Source organism: Theropithecus gelada, chromosome X (genome assembly GCF_003255815.1).
Source record: "Theropithecus gelada isolate Dixy chromosome X, Tgel_1.0, whole genome shotgun sequence".
Taxonomy (NCBI): Eukaryota; Metazoa; Chordata; class Mammalia; order Primates; family Cercopithecidae; genus Theropithecus; species Theropithecus gelada.
Window position 1 is genome coordinate 130149084 of NC_037689.1, and position 25891 is coordinate 130174974.

At 41.6% G+C, this 25891-nt stretch overlaps 1 protein-coding gene across 2 annotated transcripts in view; it reads right to left on the reverse strand.

The window, feature by feature from the left end:
* Nucleotides 1–8786: 8786 nt before the first annotated feature.
* The window catches only part of HS6ST2 (heparan sulfate 6-O-sulfotransferase 2), a 345758-nt gene continuing 328653 nt past the window's right edge, over nt 8787–25891 (reverse strand). For both annotated transcript variants that reach the window (XM_025372219.1, XM_025372218.1), the window contains one exon: nt 8787–11879. In XM_025372219.1, the coding sequence (XP_025228004.1) occupies nt 11009–11879 (871 nt within the window). In that variant the 3' untranslated portion in view covers nt 8787–11008. The remainder of the gene's footprint in view (nt 11880–25891) is intronic.

Here is a 25891-nt window from a genome sequence, read left to right on the forward strand (position 1 = left end):
CCATTAACTAGTAGGCATTGTTGGGAATCAACATTGACATTGTTCTTATCCACCAGAAAAAAAGACATCTGCCAACTTCAGGCAGATGTTACTCTGTCCAACAAAGTGCCCACTATGTGTAAAATGCAGCACAAGACTCCATGAGAGGAGAATGAGAGAAAACGTCCAGCAAAAAAGAAATCTAGTCTCTGCAGGGATTTCAGGTAGAAGCATTTCCTTTTAGCTATAGTGAATTCAATTACTGGGTAACCTATCAGAACACAATGGATGGGGAAAATAATGTAAAACCTCACCGAGAAAAACAGTGTAGGTGTTCCATAAAAATGTACTGAATGAATAAAACATGTTAGTCAAAAACAATAATCAATTGCTTTAGTGCTAGAAATGTTTGCCACTATTGATCCAATTAAATTGCCAAGCAGCAGAACTCTGCTCTAAAATACGGTGCATGCTTTAATTCACTTAATAATTCCCACAAATCTATGGGGTGAAGACTATTATAAATGCAACTTTAGAAATGAGGAAAGTAAGGCTCAGAAAGATGATGTGATTTACTTCAGGTTACACAGCTAGCATGTGGTGGAGCCAGGACTATGGACCCCCAAAATTTGGCTCCAGAGACTGTGTTCTTGACTACTACACTATTGTAACAGAAATCCATTCCATTAGGAAATGGAACAGAGAGTGCAAAAGAAAAGTAGGGTAGAAATCCTTTACAAAATATTTTATTAGAACATTAGTGTAGTGCTGTGCACACTAGCCACAGAGAGATCCGGGATTTGGTCTCAGCTCTGCCACTCTGCCTGTGTGACCTTAAGCAAGTCAATTGTCCTCTCTGGACCTCAAGGTAAAATGGAATAAGAGGGGTGGAAACTTGACATGGGTTTGTCTGATGGTGTCAAGAGTTGAAAGAAACTTTAAAAATGCTTTTTGATGATTTCAAAAGAAATTTTGCTTCTTCAGATGTATCCCACCCATGAAGTGTGGAGATCACATCCTCTCTTCGTTTTACAAAAGTACAGTGTACGGACTGTGTATAGTGATGGTTTTTAATAAGAAATGCAGTATATAAAGCACACAGGGCCCAACTCAGACCAGAGAGACTAAACCATTTTGTTGAACATTAAAAATATTATCTAATGCCTTGCAATTGGACCAGGAATTAGGCCTGTGGAAAGCAAAACACAAAATTATTGGTCAAAAACCCTGACACCAAGGGCCAAGGTTGGTTGCTTTCATTTATGAGCACTTGAAGAATATTTATGGGTCTAGTAACCCTATGTTCAAGGACCAGGGGCTCCCAAGCTGCCTCTCCAAGGACAAAGTACCAGGCAATTCCCTCCCAAAAAATGTGAACTGGTTATCTTCAGGTCCAGGGCCAAGTACTGAGCAGGGAAAGAACCAACGTCCAAAGAACCTTAAAGAAGCAGTTGCTTTGTGAATATTCCTAGTTGGAAAAGAACCCACTGTTAATTATTAAAGAAGGCAGGAATGGTTTCCTAGCTTGGCAGTATCAGGAGCTCAAGGCCCTCCATTCCCCAGTGCTGTACTGGAAGAAGCTTTTGCTATAGAAGAAAGCTCCAGTTTTAGCAAAGAAAACACCAGCACAGCAAAGTCTTTGAAGGTAGACAAACCTGGGTGTGACACTCCGACCTGCCATTTACTACTTATGTGGCTTGAGACACTCCTCTCTGAACCTCGATTTACTTTTCTGTATAATGGGGAGATAATAAAGTTTACCTGCAAGTGTTTTTAGAAAAATGAAATAAAGCTGCCTTTAGAGATACATACATAACAAAATATATACAGATGATGTCCAGGAGTTGCTTTACTATATTCCAGATTGTAGGGAAATTAGTGAGGACATAGATTAAATTAGATTGGCTGAGTTGATAATTACTGAGGTTGAGTGATAGGGAAATGGGGTTCATGATGCTGTTCTCCCTACTTTTGCAGATAGAATCTTTCCATAATAAAATGTTTTAAATAATGAATTGCACTCTGGATTTAGAACTAGGCTTGATTCTAAAGTATTAGGCAAGTTAACGAAGCTCTCCTGAGTCTCAGCATATTCCTCTGTAAAATGTGGGAAAGAATTTTTCCTGCCTCACTGGGTGGTTTTGAAGATTAAGTGAGGTGACGCAGGCCAGGCACAGTGGCTCATGCCTATAATCCCAGCATTTTGGGAGGCTAAGGCAGGAGGATTGCTTGAGCCCAGGAGTTTGAGACCAGCCTGGGTAACATGGTGAGACCCTCGTCTTTACAAAAAAAAAAAAAAAAAAATGAGGTGATGCATAAAAAGGCTTGGTACACTGTCTGAGCTATAATGTAATTTCTACAAATATTAACTGCCACTGCTGCTGTTGTATGAAGGGCCAAGAAAAGCACCTGGCATGCAGTAGGCACTTAATAAATGGTATAGATCATCATCATTACAATCAGCATCAAGAGTCAGACTCTTCACACCTGATCAGGATGGGCATATATTGGCATTGAAGTCTCCTGGCTGAATAAGAACTGTCTTCCCTTAGTGGTGTGGGGCTGTAATAACTGTTTCAGTGCCTGAAGTTCAGAAATTCCCATCCAAGAATAGAACCAACTAAGTAGCTTCAAATTGAACTGTCAAAACCATCCTCCACGGAGCTTCTGGAGCAGGAGACAACTGGACATTCAAGAAGGCAGATTCAAGATTCAAGAAGGCAGGAGACAGCTGGAGATTCAACACTAGGTTGTTTCATTCATGGCGGGAGGGGGGTTAGAGCAGGGCTCTTGGCCCCAGGAAAGGGATACAGTTGGGAATTACTTTCTTAATAAGTATTATCTGACCTCCCTTCTGGCTGCCTGCTTCACTGGCACTAACTCACAGTAAAGTGCTCAATACAGGTTTGTCAAATGAATGGGCTACAAGACAGAAATCAAGTTACCAGAAGCTGGACGCTAGGTCAGCAAGCTAGAGCTGGGTAAATAAATGCTTCCAGGCCAGGGTTGGCAGCTCATACCTGTAATCCCAGCACACTGGGAAGCCGAGGTGGGAGGATCACTTGAGCCCAGGATTTCAAGACCAGCCTGGCCAACATAGTAAGACCCTGTCTCAACACAAAATAAAATTATCCAGGTGTGGTGGCTTGCCCCTGTGGTCCCAGCTACTTGGGAGGCTGAGGTGGGAGATTCTGATTCAGAACATCTGCAGTGGGGCCTAGAGAATCTGCGTTTTTGAACCACATCAGGGAGGATTCTGAAGCCACAGGTTCATAGCTTCTGTTCTGAGGAAGTTTTAGGAAGATGAGCCCAGTGGTCAAGAAAGAGGCTGAAGACAGAAGGATAGGTAAGAAGACATTGGGACCATCCAGGTGGGCTACATAGAAACCTTCCCTAGAAAGGGAGGGCTGGGAATATGCCAAGGTCCTGGGAGTTTGGGGAAAGCATGTGGACGCTGGGAAGGGATGGGAAACTTGACAACTACTGATACTTGTTAGTGTTTCTTAGGTCAAGCCCATTTTTCTTTTCTTTTCTTTTCTTTCTTTCTTTCTTTCTTTTTTTTTTTTTTTTTTTTTTTTTTTGTGAGATAGGGTCTCGGTCTCTCTTTGCCACCCAGGCTGGAGTGCAGTGTCTCAATCACAGCTCAATGCAACCTTGGCTTCCCAGGCTCATGTAATCCTCCTGACTGGGCCTCCTGAGTAGCTGAGACTACAGGGACACACTACCATGCCCAGCTAATTTTTATATATTTTGTAGAGAGGGATTTCACCATGTTGCCTGGGCTGGTCTCGAACTCCTGGGTTCAAGCAATCCTCCCCACTCAGCCTCCCAAAGTACTGGAATTACAGGGATTACAGGCATGAGCTACAGTGCCCAGCCTACAAGCTCATCCTTGATAAACACTATTCATCTTAACTAATCAGTGTTGAGGCTCCTTATTTCAACTTCCTTCCTATGTGTTCAGCCTTGTGAAGCCAGAATCCATCTTTTTGACCAAATTCATAATGTTTTTGCCATATGGTCTCAAGGGCCTTGATGAACATGTAATCCTACTCTAGGTAGTTTCAGGGACAGAAGACCTCCTTCAGGACTGAGAAAAAAAAAAAAAAAAACAGTCTTGTGTTTTGGATGAATCCATGAAAAGGCTGATTAAGATTGGCTCCAGTTGGCTGGTTAGGTCCTATCAAGCTATGGTGTAGCACTCTCTTTTAAGACTTGACAGTTCTTCTCAGGTCCTTATAAGTCACATGAAATCCAGTAGAGCATTTTTAAGTCACAAAAACTGTTAAACTTTTCTTAGGCCCAGTTAGGCATCATTAAATCTTACTGATATTAGTGAAGTCACAAGATTGAACCAGGCATAATGAAAATAGAATTTGTACAACTTAATGAGATTTGATGAAGATTATTGAACCTTATTCTGTCCTTAAGGCAATAGGACTAAAATTTAAAAATTCAAGTTGGATAAATGCAGAAGTTGTTTTTTCTTCTTCTTCTTCTTCTTTTTTTTTTTTAAGTAAAGTGAGCTAGCTGAATTTACAAGGCCTGTGTGTCCCATTCCCTGAGGGCCCTCTGTGACTGCTAGTTTGAAAAAGAATATGTGCTAACTTTTAATGGGTTACTCTCTCTCCTCCCTCCTAGGTGGCATAAATGCATCTTAATAGGGTCTTCTGGACATGCTTCTTTCACCCACAGAAGAGAACCCTGGAGTGTAGGCATTCCAGGCACCAAGCCAGACCCATAAGGGAAGCAGCTAGACCTGTGGAGTCCTCGCAGATCTCATCAGGCAGACAAGCCCATACTCCAGCAATGTTGGGTGGAGAGATGAGTGGGGAAAAGAGCAGGGCTGGAAGTGAGTCATCCTTGGCTAAGTGTGATAAAGTAGGTCTCCAATCAGCCAGAGACACCAGATAATGCCCTTTCATTGCTGGAGAGAGAATCTGTGACTCACTTGGTATTTTGTGGGTTAGATCTTTCAGAATGTTTCTGTCACCGGCTGCATTAGAAGCTCAGAAGTAAACTTTAAGATAGGTCTTTATACATTTGATTATGTTACATTTGAAACACATTTGTTTTATTTTTTAGAAAGGTTTCCTTAAATTAGTCACACCAGGACATATACTCTTTCTTGCCAATATTTTTAATTCTTGATCTCAGAGTCAGTCTTTAGCTACTGAAGATATAGGAATTCAGCAGACATCTAGTCCTCATGCTAATAACAGTAATAATGATAATTATAATACTATCAAACACATAATAAAGTTTTTTTTATCATGCCTGTAATCTCAGCACTTTGGGAGGTTAAGGTGGGAGGATTGTTTGAACTCAGGAGTTCCAGACCAGCCTGGGCAACATAGTGAGACTTATCTCTACTAAAATTGTAAAAAATTAGCTGGCAGTGGTGGCATGCACCTGTAGTCCCAGCTACTCGAGAGGCTGAGGCTGGAGTATCAGTTGATCTCAAAAGGTTGAAGCTGCTATGAACTATGATCACACCACTGCACTCCAGCCTTGGTGACAGAGTGAGGGTCTGTCTCTAAAAAATAAGTAAATAAATAAATTAATTAATTAATTAAAGTAAAGTTTATTCTATATCAGGCACTGTGTTAAGTACTTTACATTTACTAACTCATTTAATCCTCACGACAACCCTCTGAAGTTATGGCTTTTATTTTCTCCATTTATAGGTGAGAAAACTGAAGCATGGAGAGATTAGAGATTTTCCCAAGATCACAGAGCTGGTAAGGAGTGGAGTTGGGATTCAAACCCAGGCAGCATGCATATAGAGTCTATACTCTCAACCTATAACATCAGCAGTAATCAATTTGGTTAGGAAAAACCATCCACTATATTCCTGTTTTGGAAGGGAACCCATGATACACTGTTGAAGTTTTTCATTAAAAAAAAAAAAAAAAAAAAGAAATCAGGTAACAATGAGAACAATATGGTTTTATCCTTTTAAATAAAGATATGTGTTTGTGTGTGTGGTTGGAGGAAGAGCAGGAGGGAAGCGGGAGGGGGAGAGATAGCAGATTTGAATTTGGCTAGGACAAGGAGGTCTGGAGGAAATCATAATCACAGTAGTTATTTTGGGGGAGTGGGAGTTGTATAGGTAATTTCACTTTTTACTTTACATACTTATATATTGTTTTAATCTTTAAAAGCATGTGATAAAACATATACACACGCACACATTCCAAGAAACTGGCAGGCATCAGCTATCTAAGACTACTGAAGAACTACTTAAGCTTTCACCTATAATTACTGACACAGCATGTGGCTTGGATTTCTGCAATCCTGAGAGAAAAGACCAGGTTCTCCCCTGCTCTCAGGCCTGAAAGCAGTGATTCTCACCTAGTAGGTACTCTGTAAATGTTGTTTGTGGTGGTATGGTATTGGAAAGTATGTTGTTTGAATCACATCCTTCTATTCTCTCAGACTCTGGGATCATTATAAACTCTGCCAAGTTTTCAATACTCAGGAAATTTTGATTGGCTCTGTAGTTCCAGGGCTGACTAACTTTTTCTTTGGGGGGCAAGAAAATAAGTATTTTAGGCTTTTTGGGCCGTAAGATCTCTGTTGCAACCACTCCCGCTGCTGTTGCATGAAAGCAGCCAGAAAAAATATGCAAAGAAATGGGCGTGCTGTGTTCCAATAATATTGTAGTTACAAAAGCAGGCAGAGGGCTGCATTTGGCCCCAGGACAATAGTTTTTGGACCCTGCTCTAGCTGCTCAGAACAGTGCCATTTGCACTGAGAAACAGCTCATTTGCTTTGTTTTCAGGATAGGTTTCTTCTGAAGTTCTGAGGGCTCTGCCCATTTGTGAAGATCTGACGGATGTACTTTGGAAATTGTGAGGTGTTTATCAAATTCCTTGGACAGTTAAAACTCTCAGGCGGCCTCATTCTTGCCAAGTGAGAGATTCGAGTTGCCTTACTCCACAGTGACAGAGGATTACGTTTGGAGTCAGCATACTGTTTTTTTGCTAGAACTTTCTACAAAGTACTCGGCTTTTGTTTCTTTGCTTAGTTCAATCTCTAGAGAAGACAAGAGATAAAAACTTCCAGTCCACCTCTGATGGCCATTTGTGCAAAAGGAATACCCTGTCTCCCCTTTCCCAACTTTCAGTGTTAAAAGCAGTGTCTTCAGGTCAATGAATGCAAGAAAGCTGTGGGTTGCACATCACAACCTGGCCTATTCTGTGGTTCTCTTCTGTGACTCAGACCCAGCATGTGAGTTTTATGCTCCTTTTTACCCCCGTACTACACCCATGGAAGGAAACCATCCTTCCCATTGTGACAGCTTTATTAGACCCACCACCCAAAGGCAGTCCTGGTTGTACCTGGTTATCATCCTTATTGAGAATCCTAATTAAGTCCCGAGGAACTGAACCAATTCGTTGTTTCTTCATTCCAGCTCCAAGTTGGGCTGCCTCAACAGCTCATTTCCTTAGCAGGTTTCCTATCTTTTCTCTACTACAGTTAGAGTGTCCTGCTCTCCATGAGTACCTACCCTCCTCAGGGAGGATATTTCGGAAATATTTCAAGGTCTTGGACTTTATGTTCCTGTTCACAGCTCCTCCCAAGGGGGTGTAGGATCTTTATACAATCAGGCCCTTTGGCAGCCCAAATATTGATCAAGAAGCAGTTGACAGGCAAAACCACGTAAGCTGATATGGTTAGGCTTTGTGTCCCAACCCAAATCTCATCTTGAATTGTAATCCCCATAATCCCCATGTCAAGGGAGAGACCAGGTGGAGGTGATTGAATCATGGGGGTGGTTTCCCCTTTGCTGTTCTTGTGATAGTGAGTTCTCACTAGATCTGATGGTTTTATAAGGGGCTCTTCCCCTTTCACTCAGCACTTCTCCTTCCTGCCACCTTGTGAAGAGGATGCCTTGCTTTTCCTTTACCTTCTGCCATGATTGTGAGTTTCCTGAGGCCTCCTCAGCCATGCAGAACTGTGAGTCAATTAAACCTCTTTCCTTTATAAATTACCCAATCTTGGGCAGTTCTGTATAGCAGTATGAAAATGGACTTATACAGTACATATGAGTAGTTTACAGGCTAAGGATACTTAACTACACCTCCAACCAAATTTGTAGCTTTCTTCCTTCTGATCCCTTGGGACTGACAATTGAAGTTTCTTTGGAAAAGTGCAAGGACAAATCATACCCCACTCCCCCATAGTGCTAACTACAAGAGTTTGTTTGAAGAGATGTGTACATTTTGTGTTCAGGACTTTAAAAACCAATACATTAATGCTTACCTTTAAACTCTACCCTGTGGATAGAAGGGAGAATGAAGAGCACTATTTTTCCTTTCTGCATGCTCTTAGATATGCAAGTATTTAATAAGTTTTAACTTAAAAGTTATGCCTGTTCATTTGCATAGCAAACTTTGTCTTACACCAGGAGTATCCAATCTTTTGGCTTCCTTGAGCCACACATAAAATACACTAACACTAATGATAGCTGATGAGCTAAAAAAAAAAAAGGTCTATAATAAATATAATGTTTTAACAAAGTTTATGAACTTGTGTTAGGCTGCATTCAAAGCCATCCTGGGCTGCATGTGGCTGGTGGGCTGTGAGTTGGACAAGCTTGTACAAAAAACATGGACTCCCAGAAGGAATCATCCCAAATTAAGGCCATTTTAGTGTGAGGGATTAGAATGGGCCATCTAGTTTTCATGCCTGGCTGCCAAGAGGAAAAAAGGAAATGCCTTGTTGAAAAAAATTCTGTTCTGGTTTGTGAGATCACAATGTCTAGTGGCTGCAAATCTTGAAATTACGAGATTACTCAGAGACTGTAATTTAAACTTTATTTCGTATCTATTGTTAAATTGCACAAAATCAGTGAATGGTTTGTAAAGCTACACCAATGGACAGATGTTTACAGTTGAAATCATGGGATTTACATAATGGCAAAAGTGTATATTTATAACATCCTCTATATACAATAATCAGTATAGACGGAGAAAATGCACTTAGTCTTTGCAAATCATGCACACCACAGCAATAACACAAAATGTTTTTTCTGTAACAAGCTCTTCCACTGGCTCAGGCTTCATCCTGCTTTCCAACAGTACCTATCAGTTTTAAAAGCAAACATTTTCAATTAAAACTAAAGAAAATTGAAATATCATAGTGATCTACTAACTATTTTAAAAACACAATTGTACACAAAATAGTTTTACTCTAAAACACTGTGACTTCAAAGTGTAGTTTTTAAAAACTTCCTTTCAGTTTTTTAGCTCTCAGGATTTTCAGGATTGCAATACTGTCAGACAAAACAAAAGCTAGAAATAGCGATACAAGCTCAGAGTCAAGAAAATCCATTTTAAACCCAAATACCCAGCTTATTGTCCAGTTTGTGGCTATATTACTACAGAAGAAACACATGAGCAGATTGTAAAAGATATAACTTCATGGTCACACTTCTAAGCGTGTCCCTTCTGAAAACATAAATGCCACTTTCGGTCACCTTGTTTGATTTACAGCCAGGAGGTTAGTATAAGTCATTGCATAAGTATAGCAAAATCCATAGTAAAATGAAAACTGCCAGGAATCATGATGCTTGACAGCAAGGTGGGTCACATACTTCTTTTTATCTTGGTCAGTTTGTAATTGATACCATAGAAGTATTTTTGCATCGACTTACACTACCAAATCACTCTGCTCAACTATTATGTTCCTGATATGTAACCTCACTACAGAACAGTTTTTACTTTTGCTCTTTTCAAAACAAAAATTTCGTAGAAGGGTTTGCCCACATTATCAAGGTGCTATTGAATAACTCTGGCTAGCCTTCCTAATGCTTATTTTATCCTTTTTTGGCTTTTGTAATTGTCTACAAATCTGTCAACACGAAAAAGAACTAAAGGGCTAGAAATAGTTGGCCCAACTGGAAACATTACAGTAGAGATGTAGAAAAAGTAAGTAAGAGTTCACATTTTAGGTTAAATTCTATCTGATCAAGAATAACTTCAGCAATATTTTTAGACACATTATCCTGTTCAAGTTTCTTGATTAGGACCTCACTACACGAATATTGATAAAATAATTCTATAGAAAGAAAGTCCTGACTTTAATCCAGGATTATATACCACAACAAACTCAGCAACACACCATTTAGATGAAGAAAGATTCTATACATGGGTTAATTTGGAATGAGCACAATTCAGAGAAGCCTTAAAATGAATGGGAAGCAGCGCCAAAATGATTCCAGTATTGTTGAAATTACAGTGCCCTGAAAGCGCCTGGAAATTAGATCTTTACATTGGTATTTCATTTTGAAAAAAAAAAAAAAAAAAAGATGTTTTGTTTAATGTGAGATACACCCTGTTTAAAACCTTTAAACAGTAGAAGGTAGAAAAAGTTTTAAATTTTAAACATCTCTTAAATATCAAGATATGAGTCCTGTTCTTGAAAAGCCAATATTTTGACATAAAACTACTCATGTTTGGAGAGGAATTTTTTATTTTCTACAGCTTAGTAAGATTCACCATCAGTTGTTATTCTATTTAAATAGATTCCTTGTTAAAATCAGAAGAAAATAAAAGGTTTTATATTTCATTTTAGTCGCTTTATGTTTATACTTATTCTCACCCCTTGAAAAAATGTTTGAATCCAAGACTGGGTTTTAACAGTGTATCATGAATAATTTAAAGTCCATTTCTTAGCCATAAGTTAAATGGTCACATTTTATGTTTTCATTTTGTCTCCATGACTAATTTAAGAACTTCTTAAAATATCTAAACAGCAATTTCTGGTGAGTCTGGCTTGGCTTTCGGATTTCATAAATAGTCCAACCCCAAAAAGACAATTTAATTCCATATTGAGATTTGTTTTACCCACGCACAGTATAACACTGAATTGAAAGGCAACTGTAAAGGCAACATCTAAACTTTTCTTTTTTTAACTTCCCCAATGAAGGAAGCAGGATGTGTTTGGACACTTTCATCTTTTAAACTATGCCATCTTTTCAGTGGCGCTTTGGGAGAAGTATGTGCAGGCCTTTTTGAGCCATTTAACGCCATTTCTCTACACTGCCTATGTAGTCGTTGGTGCCATTGCTGGCGTTACCGTTCTGCTCCTTGCCTGAGTTCTGCTTCAGGCTTTCCCGGTTCTCCTTCTGCCTCGAACTCTGAGTCAGATTCTGCATCAGATTCTGAGTCAGGTTCTGATTGGCATTCGGATTTGGGTTCTGACTCTGATTCTGATTCGGATTCTGGCTCTGGCCCTGGCCCTGGCTCTGAAAATGGGTCTGAAGGAGCCTTCCCTTCAGAAATTTTCGTTGTTCCTGACGCTTTCGCCTGGCCTCCTGATGCTCTTTCTGCCTCATAAACTGATACCTCTGCAAAAAGAGGTCTTTGGCATAGCTGTACAACTCCATATCCAGAAAATTCAGTCCCTCAATACGCTTTTGAATTTCCTCATTGATCTCTACACTAGAGGCCCTAGTGGTATTATACTGGGTAAATGGCGAAATAAAGTTCATGTTGAAGGTTTTCTCAAACAGATATTGGGTCTTCCGCTGAAACTCAGTGAGGCCAAAGAACGCCATGTGCTTCAGATTTGATTTGGCACTTTCCAGAAGGACCTTGTTTCTTTGCTTTTCAGGCATGACAGAGAGGTTGTAGCAGCCTACCAGGGTCAGGTCAGAGAGCATGCGCACCTGGCGGTTGTTGGCTAGATTATAGGGACAGTCCATAAACTCTTTGAGGGGGCAGCCAGACCAGTCATCGCCAGTGTAGCAGCTAGGCAGCTCTTCGGAGGTTGGAGGCCTTCCATCGCAGACATGAAGGGATGCTTTCCATGTTGCCCCTCGCTGGACATGCCTCCACTCACTCAAGTACCGGGACACTGGGTCTCGGAGGATGGTGATGTAGTGGAAGTTCCTATGGATGAAGCACAAAAACCAACAGTCAGAGATATGGGTGAAATAAGTGGAGTCATGGAGGTACATGGCATTTGTGGTGTTCACTGGCCAAAAAGGAAGGCAAAGCAAAAATGACAGGGATCTGATGGCATTTATCCTGTAAACTGTCCCTCAGCAGTCCCCTCTGCTGAGTCTCACTAGTCTAGAGATAGCTAAGTTTTTCAACCAATTTGCTGATACTTCAGCTAAAACAGGTATGAAAAGGTTAGATTCCAGACATCGACCTTGTCTTGCTTCACTCGTGTTCCCCCTTCCCCTCTTTTTCTCCCTCTCTAGCCAAAGATAAAATCTTCCCAATGACACCATTGGCTAACTAGGCAACCACTTTATTTCATGCTCCCCACTGTAAACCATTTAGTGATCATGAAATGGAGACTCCATGGAAGCACATGCTTTATTGGAGTGAAATGGAGTTGACAAGTGGATTAAAATTCTAACCTTATTACATATACAATAGCATATTTTCTAATATTCAGTCTAATCTGCATATCTTTATGTTTTTGAAAAAACTAATTAGAAGAGTGTATGATATGATACTCTTGATTCTGGCTGTTGTCATATTATGGCTCATACATTATGGAAGTGGAATGTAGAGATAGGCAGAGTAGCCCAGGGCCTCCAGAAATAAGCGCTGTGCTTAGTCACTGACTGAAATAGACATGGTAGCTGCCAATGGCATATATGCAAGCTACTACCTTGGTTTCCAACTTTGCTCATATGATAATATTCCCAGGATAGGAAACTTAACGCTATCAGCAGCTTCAAAATGTCCCTTTTCCTTATCTACTGAAAGGGCACATGGATGTCAGCAAGTGTGGAAGCTTTGCTATATGGCTATCTTCTCTTTAGGGCTTCAAACAAAGTTCTTTGCTCAAATAGCAGACTAGCAAACATTTAAACCACATGCTAACATACTCACACCATACATGGTAAGCACACACCCCAGAAACATCAAATCTATGATACAATCGGGCATACGCAAGAAGAGAACCCTGTCGTTGTGCTTTTCATGAGAAATGAGTTACCACTCAGGTACAGAAGATGAAGGACGAGGTCACAGAAGGGCATATTGTGGAAGGAAAGCAACAATAAACATTGAATATTAGCATTTAGCTTCTTGAAGGAAACCCGGAGAATGGCTTGCAACTTTTCTGAAACATTCATTCCCATCTGATGGAGTGGTTGTTCTCTACACACGCATGAGGAGCCAGAGAACCTGCTCAGCCACCTGCTTGACTGAATATTGGCTGATGTTCATTGAGGAAACGTTTCTCCCAACTGGGACTTCCAGCAACTCAGGCATCCTGAAATCTATCTCCTATGCCTCTATCCTGTGCATGGTGCTTGCTCTGCCTGTCATGATCTTCCCTCTTTGGCTGGAAAATTCTACTCATCCTTCAAGTACCAGTTCGAGTACCATCTCTTCTGTGAAAAAGTGTACCCCACTCTGTGTTGCCGGTTATCATTTCTTCCTCTGTGTTGCCATGCACTTCATACTTAGCCTTTGTTAAAATATTTGTGATACTGGGGCTGAGCACAGTGGCTCATGCCTGTAACCCCAGCACTTTGAGAGGCTGAGGTGGGTGGACTACTTGAGGTCAGGTGTTTGAGACCAGCCTGGACAACACGGTGAAACCCTGTCTGTTAAAAATACAAAAATTAGCCAGGCATGGTGGTGTGCTCCTGTAATCCTAGCTACTCAGGAGGCTGAGGCACGAGAATCACTTGAACCCAGGAGACAGAGGTTGCACTGAGTTGTGGTCATGCCACTGCATTTCAACCTGGGCAACAGAGCGAGACCCTACCCCTCCACCCCACCACCCCCCCAAAAAATGTGTGATACTGAATTACAATTAATTGTTTATATTTCCACTTAAACTATGTTTTCAATGACAGGGGCTCTGTCGTATTTTTCTATATAACCCTCATCCCATCCATTCCAGCTTTGTACATTGGCCTTTGTCCCTGGCATTAAGCAGAATCTCAGTAACTTCTTTAACTGCTTACTTGATGAACTATGCTGGGGAAGAGGAAGGAGAGAGCTAGGGACATGCCTCATGACATAAAAACTCTGGATAATCTTCCAAGTGCCTTGTAAAAAATCACAGGAAGGTTTTTCTTAAAATAAATCACTTTATATATTTTTTTAGGAAGAAACAAGCATAGGGCACAGGAGAAGCATCTGGGAGTGAGGATGGAAAAGGGGCCAAGAGCACCTTCACTTATCTCACTACTTTCCCTAGGACCTGACTTTGTTGGTGCCACCAAATTTCATCTCCATAAGGAGCCACTGCTAAAGAGTAGTAGCTTTTGTTTTCCAGTAGCCTTTACCAACAAAGATGACTACTAAAGCCCTGGGTTCCCTCCTTCCACTCCTAGTTTTAGTATTCATCCATTCAGTGCATATTTATTGAGCCTTTATGATAGCCCTGAGGCAACAGTTTAGTGGCAATTAGTCTGATTATTTGGAAAAATAAAAAGAAATTTATTAAGGCCTGCGACACATTTGGATTAACCTTTCAACCAGCTTTTCCAGGCATGCATTGTAATGGGGGCTGCTTGGTGTTTTAACCCCCCAAAATGGAGTCACCTTCATGCTTAACTGGAAGTCCTCTTGCCCTAATTTGTTGTATTGGTTCAAGCCTACAGTGACATCTTCTGGTAAATATTAAGAGTGCACCACAGTGCAAGTCTGCAGCTCTCCTTCCTAAACACTGTTCCTAGTCTTTCAGAGCAAATAGATCCCAACCACCAGGATTAATGACACAATCAATGTTTCATAAGCACCACCCCTACCCCAACATGGATAGAGAGAAGGCAACACAGAGACAGACTTTCAGAGAGGGCCTCTCATGTTATGGGTGTGTGGATCCAGTATACATTCAACTTGAAGGTCACCTAGTGCCCTTAGGAAATACAGACAGCCCAATGTAGGCAGCCTCTGTGTCTACACTGTAGGGATTATCACTGCAGCAGAGGAGTTAGAGGGGCACACACATACACACACTGCTGCCTTGTTGATAACAGCCACCTAGACTCAGATGACAATACCTGCAGAGTTTCAGTGAGTGTTAACAGCCCCCTTCTTCCAGGGCAAATAGCATTGGAGACCTAGAATGCCTCCACTGAAAGCACTTGATGCTGCTTAGAAATATTCCACATGTAAAAAGAAAGAAAGATCTGCTGAAGGGTAGGTGTCCAGTGTCCAGGGGTCTCCTGAATTGCATGGTGTGTTGGAAGTAGGAAGGCAGGTAAAGGTAATACCTTGGAGGTTATGTCAGAAAAAGAATCCAGGATGCTCATTATATCCAAGGAAGAGCTTTTAGGGCAATATGAGAAACACGCTGGGGAATGTGGCTGGGGTGCGGGGCAAACAGAGACGTGGCCAGTTTTCCCTCAGTGGTCAGGTCACGTCAAGACTTGTTTAGTCTCGGCACCTAATGTGTGCCTGGCACTGCGGCAGGCACTGGGGATACAGACAAGGATAAGACATGGAAACTCGGGGAAAGTGTTGCAATTGTGTGTGCTACGAATGCTTGGAGCAAGTAAAGGGTGTGATAAAAAACACCTCACACTGATTTCTAACCTAGCCTAAAGATAAGACAAGGGTTTCTGCAGCTTTATTTTTAAAAACAAATAAGAATTAGATGAGGCAACTGGGCACGGTGGCTCACACCTGCAATTCCAGCACTTTGGGAGGCCAAGGCAGGCAGATCACTTGAACCCAGTAGTTCGAGACCAGCCTGAGAAACATGGTGAAACCCTGTCTCTGAAAAAAAATAGAAAAATTAGTGGGCGTGGTGGTGCACACCTGTAGTCTCAGCTACTTGGGAGGCTGAGGTGAGAGGCTCACTTGAGCCTAGGAGGTAGAAGCTGCAGTGCGCCATGATATCACCACTGCACTCCAGCCTGGGTGACAGAGTGAGACTCCATCTCAAAAAAAAAAAAAAAAATGAATCAAGGAGAGAGGAAAGGAGTATAAGACAAGACAAAAGGGTCAGCATGGGCAGAGGCACAGAGGCATAAATCAGCCTACTGTGCAAGAGAAATGTGCATCGAAAAACTTCCTGGGGAGTGAAGGAGTAGTGGCAGGAATTGAAGATGGAGAGGGAGCCCAGGACCTGGTTGTGAAAGGCCACAGATGCCACATTAAAGCATTCAAAGTTAATTCCACAGGAAACAGAGAGGCTTTGAAGGGCTTTAAGCAGGGGAATGACACGATGAGGTCTGTGTTTTAGAAAGGTCATTATGTATAGTGTGTGAAGATGAAATTAGTGAAGTTAGTTAAGAGGTTACTGCAGAAGACAAGGCAAAAGAGAAGGAGGAGCAGACTAGAGAAATATTTAGCAGGTGAAAGTGACAAAAGGGATTCAGGGGAGAAAGAGGAGGAGTTAAGGATGCCTCCTAAGGCTCTGGAAAAGGTCTGAGGTGCCTGAAGGACATCTGAGTAGAGTTGAATGAACAGATCTGGCACTCAGAGAGCAACCTGAACTGAAGATAAGATACGGAGTGGTCAGCACAAAGTGGTAGTTTCCAGACCATCATGGTCTATTTAGGGATCTTTTTAAAATTCCACTTGTGTGGCTTCAGATATTCGAAGACAGCATTTACCCCAAGGATTCTCTTCTTTACGCTGAAAATGGTTTTCAACTATTCTCTATATAGCTTAAAGGCCCCACTATTCTGTTGTCTGCCTGCAAATGCATTCCACTTTATTGGAACATGGCCCTCTAAGCATGATCTGACAAGCAACAAGAAGGGACAGTCTATCACTTCCCTCATTCTTGACACCATTTCTCTTAATGTGGTCTCAGATCACATGGACCATTTTGGCGGCCACACCACACCACTGATACACAGTAAGCTCAATTGTTTCATTCTTTCACATATATGCCACGCTGAAACTCAATCTATATTGTCAGGAACTGATGCAGTGTATTTGTGGCCCTGTTTAATCTCTTCTTGATGGAGGAAATCTAAGCCTGTCAAAAGACATCTACATTCTGATTATATCCCCCGATGTCTTCACCATACTTTCCTGTTCCTGTTGGCAATGCCTGGATTCAGGCATTGATCAAAACAGAGTAAGATGCAGGTGACAGCAAGTCTCTGATAGTTGCTGGAAATCTTTCTTCAGGTTGACATGAAACTGAAGGGTGCTGCTGAATGGACTGACTTAATTTTAACTGAATGAGGCCAGTTCAGCCCCAGGAAAATCATACTCTGCCTGTTTCACTTAGTAGTAATTGGACAGGACTTTCTTGTGACCAAATGTATCACCTAATTAAAATGACAAGGTGTCACATTTTTTAATTGGAGCCATGACTCCCAGTTGGGTTACATGGGTTAATTGAATGGCTGATTGGTGCTTCTGTATGCCCATGGTGCCTTTACAGGCACTACGCAGTTAAAGGTTTGCCACTTTCTATTGAAGGACAGTTCTCTGGGTGGCCTTGTACCAACACAGTACTCCCCTCGTTTTTGCTTGTCATTCTTAAGAATAACTGTAGAATGTGCTTGGAGTGCAGTATCCTGAGATAGGGAGGAACTGCCTGAAACAGCAAGAGCCTTGTTCCAGTCCTTCCTGGAGAATCTAACATCTTGAGATAAGGAGGAACTGTCTGGGACAGCCTAGCCTTTATTCCTCTCTCTCTTGGAAGCAGGATGTCCTTCAAAGCTTTGCTAAAGGAGTCACATGGTCCCTGAGGTATATAACTCAGGAAAGGCTGCCTTTTGGGGTCCCTCAGTGATGCTGCAAGTGAGGCATGCTTAGTCGAGACTCATTCACCCAGGCAACTTTCTTGAGTCTTGGGAAACCAGTTCACAATGGATCCTAGGCTTCTTTTGTCCCTTGCTGCCTATCTGTAAGTAATAAACCCACTTTATGTAACTTGTTGTTTATGAGTGTGTTCTGTTTCACCAAACCCATATAAGTTTATAAACAATGCAGTGAACCTGCTTTGTGTCTACAAGTTTAGGCCAACTTTTTCCTATCACTGATAAGCAATTGTGGAAATAATAGCAACAAATGAAAGAGTTGTCCAGGCAAGAAACCAAGGGGCCATCCTTGACTCCTCTAATCTCCCCTCACTACTAAGAGCTAAACATTCCCTTAAGTCCTTTCTAGTTTCTAAACAGCTCTGAAATCCATCCTTTGCACCACTGCCTGGGGTTAGGACTTCATCACTTCTCTCCTGAAACATTGCAGTAGCATCCCGTCCTACCCTTCATGTCTCCAGTCCCAAGCCACTTCCACACCCTTAGATGGCACATACCTAACCTGTCATTCCCTAATTAAGCCCTCCCAATGGCTCCCTATCAACTATGACATGAAGCCCAAGCTCTTCCACATGCTAGAGACAGCCTTGTGGAACCCAGCAACCACCTTTCTTTCTGTCCAGCCTTATCTCAAGTGAGCGCCCTCTATACAAGTCTTTCTCAATTGTGAGTGATCTTCCATCTCCACTCCTCAAACCCCCAACTCTGGGCCACTTGGCAATATCTGGGGATATTTTGGTTGTAACAACTTGGGGAGGGAGTTGGTACTGGCATCTAGTAAGTCAAGTCCAGGCATGCTGCTAGCTATCCTATCATGCACAGTCCTCCTACAACAAAGAAATAACCTGCCTCAGATGCCAATAATGCCAAGGTTGAGAAACCTTGCTCTATACCCTATATGAGGAATTTTCCAAATCGAAGTCCCAGGCAGTGACTCCACAGGTGCTTTGCCTCTGTGTATGGACTGCCTACTCTTTTGAATGACTTCTATTTATCCTTTGTAGGATACCTGGCAAAGTCTTTCAAAACTCAACTCAAAAACTGTCTTCTCTGCAAAACCTTCCTTGACCTCTCTGGACAGAATTAAGCACCCCCTTCTCTGCTCCAGTCGCCCTGGTGTTCTCCCATTGTAACATGTATCACAATGTGCTGGGATTGTCAGGTGATTTTTCTGCCTCTTCCACTGGACTATGAGCTCTGGGAGGGTAAGGACCACGTATCGTTTATCAACATAATATCCTCAGGGCCTAGCACAATGTTTGACATAAAGTAAGCAATTAATAAAAGATTGTTGAATGAATTTCTGCAGCAGAGCTTATGACAAGCAAATAGGAAAATGTATTTTATTCTTCGATAAGGAAAAGCCACTAGATGTCACTATGAAATAACAGATATAACATTTTATACCTGTAATGGAGCATTTTAAGGAGATGTAGCTGTGAAGGAGATTTAGTTATATTTAGCTGTTGTCTCTGACTTTTTGTGCAGTATCCCAGTTTAAAAGAAGGCTGGAAAGTTTAAGGACGTTAAAAATAACTAAATGGTTAAAAACAAGAATCTTATTTTTTATTCTCCTTTTAATAGACCATTCTGAAATAAGTGCCCAAGTTCTAAGTCACAGAATCCTACACTTGTCAGAACAGAAGGAAACTTTCGAGACAGTAAATCATTTAGGTCAAGCCCTTCACTTTAAGGGTGGGGATATCGAGGCCTAGAGAGAGACAGGCAGGGGCTTGCCCCCAAATCACACCTTGCCAATAGCTCCTGAGAATCAATCTACCTAACAGAACTATTTCTGGGCTGAAGGCCTGTTATTTTATAAGACCCTCTTTGTGTCTGCTAGTTACCTAGGATGGCACATTCAACCAGGCCTGAAAGAACTCACCAACCCCCATGAAGGGTAAACATTTGGCTGCTCGAAGAGGACACTTTCTTACACCAACTACATAGCCAGGAGCTGGGGGGGGGGGGGGGGCTCTGTGCCTGACACTTACACATTAACTCCCAACAATCCTGTGAATTATTATTATTATTCCCTTTTCCAGAATGAAGAAACTGAGACTCAGAGATGACGTGACTCTGGGTCACGCCTCAAGTTAAGCAGGGGTGTTCAGGTCTCTCTCACTCTAGAAATGGTATTCTTTCCATACCCGTGCTAGGGCACAAGCCCAGGACTTCTGATTCTATGAGTAAACTAAAAAAGTGGTTCCTAAAGTGTGAGCCCAGAACCATCAGCATCAGCATCATTTAGGAACCTGTTAGAAATGCACACTCTCAGGTCCACTCACTGAATCTGAAACTCAAAGGCTGGGGCTTGCCAATCTGCATTTTGGGAAGCCCACCCAGAAATTCTGATGTACACATAGTTGAGTTTGAGAATCATTGTCCTAGGCATGTGGCTTCAGAGATCAGAAGTCTCTCAGAAATCCCAGGTGGTATCTAGAGTGTAGACAAGCCAACTGTGCCCCCAAGTGCAAGCCCTAACTCCTCTCTACTCCTTGGAGAAACCCTGGGGGCACCCATTTCTGTCAAGGGAAAGTCCAGGGAATGTTGTCTGAGCAAAGTTCTGAGGATCATGCTGTAAACATTTGCTTTCCTTTGAGGCTCCTGGTTCACGAAAGGCCATGATAAGGTTTTCCCTGCACTACTCAAAAGGGAAATAAATATCAAAGACATTTTTTAATAGAAGAAGGCCAGAAAACCCGTAGCAGTTAAGGTCATAGGAGTGATCAACAAAAAGTTAATTTAAGAAAGGAAACAAATTCTTATCCCAAATCAATAGGAGTGAACATTTTATTATACCTGTAGCATATATATGTATGTGTGTGTGTGTGTGTGTGTATATATATGTGTATATATATATGTATATATGTATGTGTGTGTGTGTGTGTGTGTGTACATATATATATATATAAAAATAAAAGTTCAGCCTTTGCATATCTTGTTGCAAGAGAAGCAGTGAGTGGTAGAAAAAGAACTGTGGTCGGTGGTCCTAAGTAAACTCTGCCAATAGTTGGGGGGTTGTATATGACACTGAGTCATTAATGTTGAAGGTCTGGTCTCCTTCCTTGGCTAATGAAGTCTAAAGCAACCACATGGATCCTCCCATTGCATGTAAATGACTGGGTCAAAGCAAGGAGGAAGGCATTCAAATAAAACAACATTAATATGTGAGCACAAACTAAATAAAAGTATGGTAAATTGAATCAAAGGCAAACATGCCTCTGACAGAGCTGGACCCCTTAAGCCCTGGAGGTGCTGTTTTAAGTGCTTTTCTTGTGTGGCTCATATTATTAGTCCCCAAATAGGAGTTTAATAAATGCTGTTATCAGCAGTGGCAGCAGTCTCATAAAAGAAGTGTGGGACTTCACAAGGGGAATACTTTGAAGCAGACAGATGTGCCTGTAGATGTGTTGTTTTTGGCACATTTGTCACAACAGTTTTGTGGCTTAGTAGTCATGCTTTATCTAGTGAGAAGAGTGAGCTGCTGCATTTGTAGACAGTGGGTTACATAGAGCAGTGTGACACATGACTTCATTTAATTGTCTTCACAGCACTAGAAAGACCTAAATTATCTGCATGCTGAACCTCTTCCTTTCCCCTTCAAGTTCATGCTGTGGGCTGCTGACTTAGCCAGACTTTCTGGGCAACCCACGAGAGGTGGGGAGCAAGGTAAACTCTTGGGAGCACAGTGATCTATGAGACAAGCAAGACTTATGAGACACAAGATCTACCAGACACAAAACCAAATCTGAAGAGGCTGAAGGTCTTGCACCCACCAAACATGCTATTCAGTTCTCCTTGCAGGAGTTTTCTGCTCTTCTTCACACCTCACCCAAAGGAACAGTTCTGTGTATATAAAGTAACACCTTCATTCATTGATTCTTTTCCTCTGATTAACTGAAAGTAAACCCATCTGTGTGTATTGTGGGGAGTGCTCAAAGGAGCACAAATGGGTTTTCATTAAACAGAAGGATGTTTTTCTATGCGACTGTTTTTCTTTAACAAAGCAGAAATTTTTTTTTCTTTGTTGAAAATAAAGAAGATTTCTAATGCCTTTGAATTCAAACTCAAGGTGGAATTCTTCACACAATCAGTCCTGGTGATATTTACTTCTTTTTAAAAGAAATCATTCTCCTCTTTCCCAAAGCACAGTAGGTTTCAAAGTACATAAATCTAAGGGCTTTTGCAAACAGTGAAAAAGCTGAGTTCTTTAACAAGATGTGAAATTCCAAACTTTATGACCCATAGTTGCAGGCCTTTACCCAGAATCCATCCAATTGCTTGGCATCATGAAAAGTTTTGTAGATTACACTGCCTTTCCCCCAATTTTTTGCATTCTAAAATTATTTTGTGAGTCTTAGTTCATTAACAGTTAGTGTATTTTTGAGGTGGAAGAAACTTCTATGAAAACCCCTACAGCATGCAGATGAGGGGACCGGGGTCCCATGAAGGGATATGATTTGCCCAAGTCACATGGAGACCAGATCTAACACTGATTGACACACTCAGGCTTCCTGCCTGACTTTCCTTCTAGGAACTCCTCCCTCCGCATATGGATCTTCTTGGCTTACTGAGTGTTTCTATGTGACATCTTCTGTCAAATCCCTTGAGGATTGGCATCTGGAACTGCCAGAGCTAGGGGTTGGTTCTCTTCCTTCTCCCAACCCTGAAACAAGAGTGAGCAGAGGGGAAGAATCATAAGCTCCATGCCACAGTGGACGGGAGGAGGTTGGGGATATTTCTAAGTGTCCCCACTGGGACTACCATGGTTTGCTCTTCAGATAAACATCCCTAGTGCCTCTTGTTCTAGGAATCCATTGCTTTGGTCCTGCCTTTTGATTGACTAGTACATTCACATAAAACCCTGCATGTTTCAAGCCTTAACTAAAAAGTAATAAAACTGGTACTTTCATGACATTCAATCCAAAAACAGGCATGTGCAAAGAGGAGACATAGTGCCTTTTTAGCCCTGGAGGTGAGGGGCTTGGCCTTGGGTTGCAAGACAAATGTTTAATCAATCCATGAACAGCGTATCAACTCTGAGTGACCTAGAAGTCGCCATAATTAGAGCTGTAGGCATGGTGAGGAAGTTGCATGTATATGGGTGCCAGCTTTCAAAGAGCTTAGAATTGGAGAGATAGGACTACTATTCAGTGGGGGAGGGGGCAGATAGAGGCACAGTACAGTTCAGTGCTAACTGTATCATACAAAGATTAAGTGAGAAATGAGTTGGGAGGAGAGAGTTGACTGTTATGGTCATCAAGGAAGGCTTCATAGAAGAGGAGGAGGAATATGACGGACTCTGAAGGATAAGAAGGATTTGACTAGGTGCGTGTATGGTGGTGGGGTGGGTGGAAGGCACTCTGACATTAGCAAAGAGCACACAGATAGGAAACTAATAAATGTTTTGATTTAACAGGTGCCTACAGTATGTCAGACACTATGCTAGAATCTTTTTCGGAAAACCTATCAAATAGGTGTTAATGTCTTCATTTTAGTCAGTGTATGTCATGAAAAGGGCTTTAGAGCTGCACTGTCCAATATGGTAGCCATCAGCAACATGTGGCTACCGAGCTCTTGAAATGTGGCTAGTCTGAACTAAGAATTGCTTTAAGTTTTCAAGCATACTAAGATTTCCAAGACTTAGAGGCAGAGAAAATATCTCATGAATTAATTATTTATACTGATTACATGTTGAAATAATAATGTGAATATATTTGGTTAAATAAAATATATTATTAAAATTAATTTCATCTGTATCCCCATTTTTAATGTGGATACTACAAAATTTAAAATTACATAGGTGACTTGCATCATATTTCTTTTTTTGAATTTCAACTTTTATTTCAAATACTGGGGTACATGTGCAGGACTGTTATATGGGTATATTGCATGATGCTGAGGTTTGGGGTATGGATCCCATCACTCAGGTGGTGAGCATAATTTCCAATAGGCAGTTTTTCAACCCACAACCCCTTCCTCACACCACCAAGTAGTCCATGGTGTCTATTGTTCCCTGTTTGTGTTCATGTGTGCTCAATGTTTAGCTCCCACTTCTAAGCGAGAACATGAAATACTTGGTTTTTTGTTTTTGTTTGTTTGTTTGTTTTTGAAGACAGTCTCACTCTCTCTCTCTCAGGCTGGAGTGAAGTGGTGTGATCTCAGCTCACTGCAACCTCCACCTCCTGAGTTTAAGTGATTCTCCTGTCTTAGCCTCCCGAGTAGCTGAGATTACAGGCATGCACCACAATGCCCAACTGATTTTTGTATTTTTAGTAGAGATGAGGTTTCACCATGTTGGCCAGGCTGGTCTCAAACTCCTGACCATCTCAAGTGATCTGCCCGCCTCGGCCTCCCAAAGTGTTGGGATTATAGGCATGAGCCACCACACCCAGCAATATTTGGTTTTCTGTTCCTGCATTAATTCGCTTATGCTTATCGCCTCAAGGTGCATCCATTGCATTGTATTTCTATTTGACAATGCTGATCTACAGCCAGACTGCCTGAGTTCAAATTCCAGTTCTGGCAGTTACTAGCTGTGTCATCTTGGGCAAATAACTTAACTTCTCTGTGCTTCTACTTTTCTCATTTACAATGCATGAAAACCATAGAGTCTTTATGAAGATAAAATGGGGATATATATATATATATATATATATATATATATATATATATATAGTCTTTGTGTCCTCACTGACAGAAGTGTCTGAGCCTCCAAGGTGTGTGCCCTCACCCACTGGGCTGTTCATTCTCATATGTGCCTGAGCACAGCCTCAGGAGTCACAGGCCAGGAGCATAACTGGCCTGAATGCAGCAGGACATTTGAGTAGGAGGCAGTTGGATATGCTGGGATGTGAAATGAGGGATCCAATTCTGTGTTTTTTGTGGGCCCCTTACAGAACCGTAGGGCTGGGATCTGAGCATTTTAGAGCTGAGGGGACCAGGGGCAAGGGTATAGCTGGCTACCATTTTAGACCATACTTCCTTTCCTAGACCATACTTCACGGATCCCGAAACCAGATAGCCAGCTCCCTTTCCATGTCTCTAGATTGTAAGAAGTCCAGAGACACACAGAATCATTTCTTTAGGGACCTCCACAGAGACAAGAAATCAAGTAAGAGGCCTTTTTCACATGGTAGGCAGTCAATAAATATTAAGGCAATTTTGGGTTGGTGGTAGGCAGGCCCACGCATTCACCTGGGCCTCCTGGACATGTGCTGTCTGGGAGGCAGGTACCCTAACTGTGCTTTGGAAAAATCATTAGAGGAAACCTAGTCAGGTAAAATACCTGCACTCAGCATTGTGCTATTTTCCAGAGCAGCACAGGGGAAAAGTTTTCCCCCTAAATGAAGGCTTCCCTTCTTGAGCCCTGGGTTGATTTTAATGAGCTCTAATATTGTTTTAAGGTGCTGAGAGATATGAAGTGCAAACCCTGGTTTTTTCTAGGGGGTGTGGGGCAACAGAACTTTTTAACCATTTAAACTGTGAAGAATTGGAGCTATTCAGGATTTCAAGGGCTGGCAGGGTCATGCCTCCTTTCACCTGGGAAAGTTTTTCCTTTGGATATTCAAGCTACAAAAGGCATAATTACTGAATAACATGGCTGGGCTACATGTGTGGGGAAATAAGCATTCTATACAGTAACAGGCACAGCCTTGTTTCTTTACAATGATAATACTGGGTGGTGAAAAACATTCATCCATCCCCCATCCCACCTCTCTAGCTAAGGAATGTGATGTCAAACTGGGGCAAGTACAGGAAGGAGGACTGAAGACATGAAGATCCTGATTGAGCAGAAGGAATTATTTTGAAGGTTATGTTAGTGTTGAAACTGACAAGCGTTCTGTAAGTTTTGTGCATCAGAGGTTTCTTTTTCATGGCATAGAGACTTTGGACAACTGTGTTTCCCCTTTAAGGCAAAAAAGGTACCTTCGCTGAAATCAGTGGCCTAGTACTGGGGAGTCAGGGGGCAGTTGCCCTCATCATCCCTTCTCCACGCACAGTATGTTTCTCCAGATTGCAATTTTACGTCACACTGCAATGTCCTGAATCTTAGAGAAAAGACATTTTTGTCCAAAATGTGACAGAATAGAAAAACAGTATGTGAAATTAGACAGCTATGCATGTTGTAAAATATAAGCCATGGCTCTACTTTGATGAAAGCATGAACATTCTGTAATTTTTGACAGA